Here is a 1,931-nt window from a genome sequence, read left to right on the forward strand (position 1 = left end):
TCTTACAGACCCTGTAGACCTTCTAAACCTTGTGGACCCTGTAGACGTTATAGACCCTGTAGACTTCGTAGACCTTGGTCATGTCAGCAGATGCCCAGGAGAAAAGAGGGATTGTGAAGAGACAGCTGCTGCGTTGGCTGGTGGAGCAGGGACGATGCAAGACCAGGAGAATAAGGACCAAGCAGAGCAAGAAGAGTCTTTAGGCAGGGCTCTGCAGGGCCTGGGAACGGCACTAACCTGCCTACGGGGGCTGGAGCTGCCCAGGATGTAGGACCTGGTGCCCAGGTTGTCCCCCAGGCCGCTGCTGCCGCCGCCGGTGCCGCCGACGCTGCGGTAGCTGCGGGTGACGGTCACGCTGGAGGTGGAGGATCCTGAGGACATGGTGCCCATGCCGGCGTTCTGGCTGCCGGCCTTGTCGGCCGGCTGCCCGCAGGTGCCGCACACCACGGTGCGCGAGCGCAGGTTGTACTCGCCGGGGTCGCCAGAGCCGCCGCAGCTGGCCTAAACGGGGGGAAAAACACACAAAAAGGGGCCTGAGCACCTGCCCGAGCGTCTGCTGCCCGATGCCTCCTGCCCTGGGCACCGCGGCCTGGCCGAGCTCTTCCCCTGCTCTGCCACTTTGTGTCCGCGCTCATCGTCAGCATCCTCCTCCCCAGCTCCGCTCAAGGGTCCACCTCCCTCCGGCTCCTGCTTCCCGGCGGGAAACTCGCTCCGGGAAAGGACTCAGCGCCCTGACAAACAGGCAGCGCCGGCTGCGGGAGCCTGGCTCCTTCCCAATCACTATCCCTCTTGGGATATGATGGAGCTCCGCATCCAGAGCAGTCAGAAGGAAGGCGGATCCTCTGCCTCGCACGCAGCTCCTGCTCCTCAGGGAGCGGGCAGGTCTCTCGGCAGCATTCGGGCACGGGCGTGCAGGGCGCACCAGTCCCGCCGGAGAAGCGCCCTGCCCCAGGAGGAGCCGCGGGATTGAGCTCCCGGTGCTGCAGCCCGGGATGCTCCCCTGCAYGAGGAGTGTTTCTGGCCGGCAAGGAGGCGGGCGGCAGCAACCGCTGTTGGGGAGCGTTTTCCCCCGGTCTTGCCCTGTCCTCCAGCTCCAGGCAGGATTCGCGGGTTCCTGCTCGGCTTCCTCCCTGCTCCTCCGCCTTGTCACACTCAAGGAGAAGGACTCAAGGTCCTTCTGGGTGGGAGATGCTTTCAGCTTGCCCCATCYGCCCCCAGCAAGGTCTGCAGAGCCCTCGTGGCAAGCAGGTGTCTTCTCCAGGAGCTTTTCCCAAGCCTACTGTCTCCTTCCGTGTGGGGGCTTGCTCCCATTGGGTTTGATCCCGCGYGGCGCCAAGCTGCCTCCCACCCCAATCCAAGCGGTGGGAATGAGCCAGAAGCGCCAGTCGGGAGCTCGGAACCGGCCTCCCTACAAGCGACCCAAGCGCGGGGCCCGGCCGCGCGGGCACTCACGTGGTGATGGCGGTGGTGGATGCTGACCTCGTCATCCTCGTCATCCTCGTCTTCGTCGTTGATGATCACGGTGCGGACCAGCTTGCGCATGGCCACTTCCTGGAGGGGACACCGGGGGTGAGCGCGGTGGGACACGGCGGTGGGACAGGGCGGTGGGGCTGCGCCACAGGACTCACCTCGCCGCTGGAGTTGATGAGCGCCGTGCGCAGGCTCTCCCCTGAGCCCCAGCTGCTCTGCGACTTCCACACCAGGTCGCTGGGGGGGCTGTGGGTGGCCCCGGCCCCCGAGGCCCAGATCTAGAGCGGGGAAAACGCCAAGAGGAAAGCGGTGTCACCAGAGAGACCAAGGAGACGGGTCCGGCCACCGGCAGAGCCGYGTGCTGAGGAACCCGCTGGGATCCCTGGCTCCCCATCCCATCATCCAAGTGCTCCCGAGAGCGAGGGCTGCTAGGGGGATGGGGTCCAGGCTGGGGTGCCATG

General features: G+C 65.9%; 1 protein-coding gene across 1 annotated transcript in view; it reads right to left on the minus strand.

Annotated features, from left to right (window-relative positions):
* LMNA (lamin A/C) overlaps positions 1-1,931 on the minus strand; it is a 12,659-nt gene that overhangs the window by 1,011 nt on the left and 9,717 nt on the right. Inside the window, 3 exon segments of the mRNA XM_026046664.1 lie at positions 238-501; positions 1,453-1,551; positions 1,629-1,774. Of these exon segments, the coding sequence (XP_025902449.1) occupies positions 238-501; positions 1,453-1,551; positions 1,629-1,774 (509 nt within the window).

Source organism: Nothoprocta perdicaria, unplaced genomic scaffold, assembly GCF_003342845.1.
Source record: "Nothoprocta perdicaria isolate Ctin4 unplaced genomic scaffold, notPer1 scaffold_451, whole genome shotgun sequence".
Taxonomy (NCBI): Eukaryota; Metazoa; Chordata; class Aves; order Tinamiformes; family Tinamidae; genus Nothoprocta; species Nothoprocta perdicaria.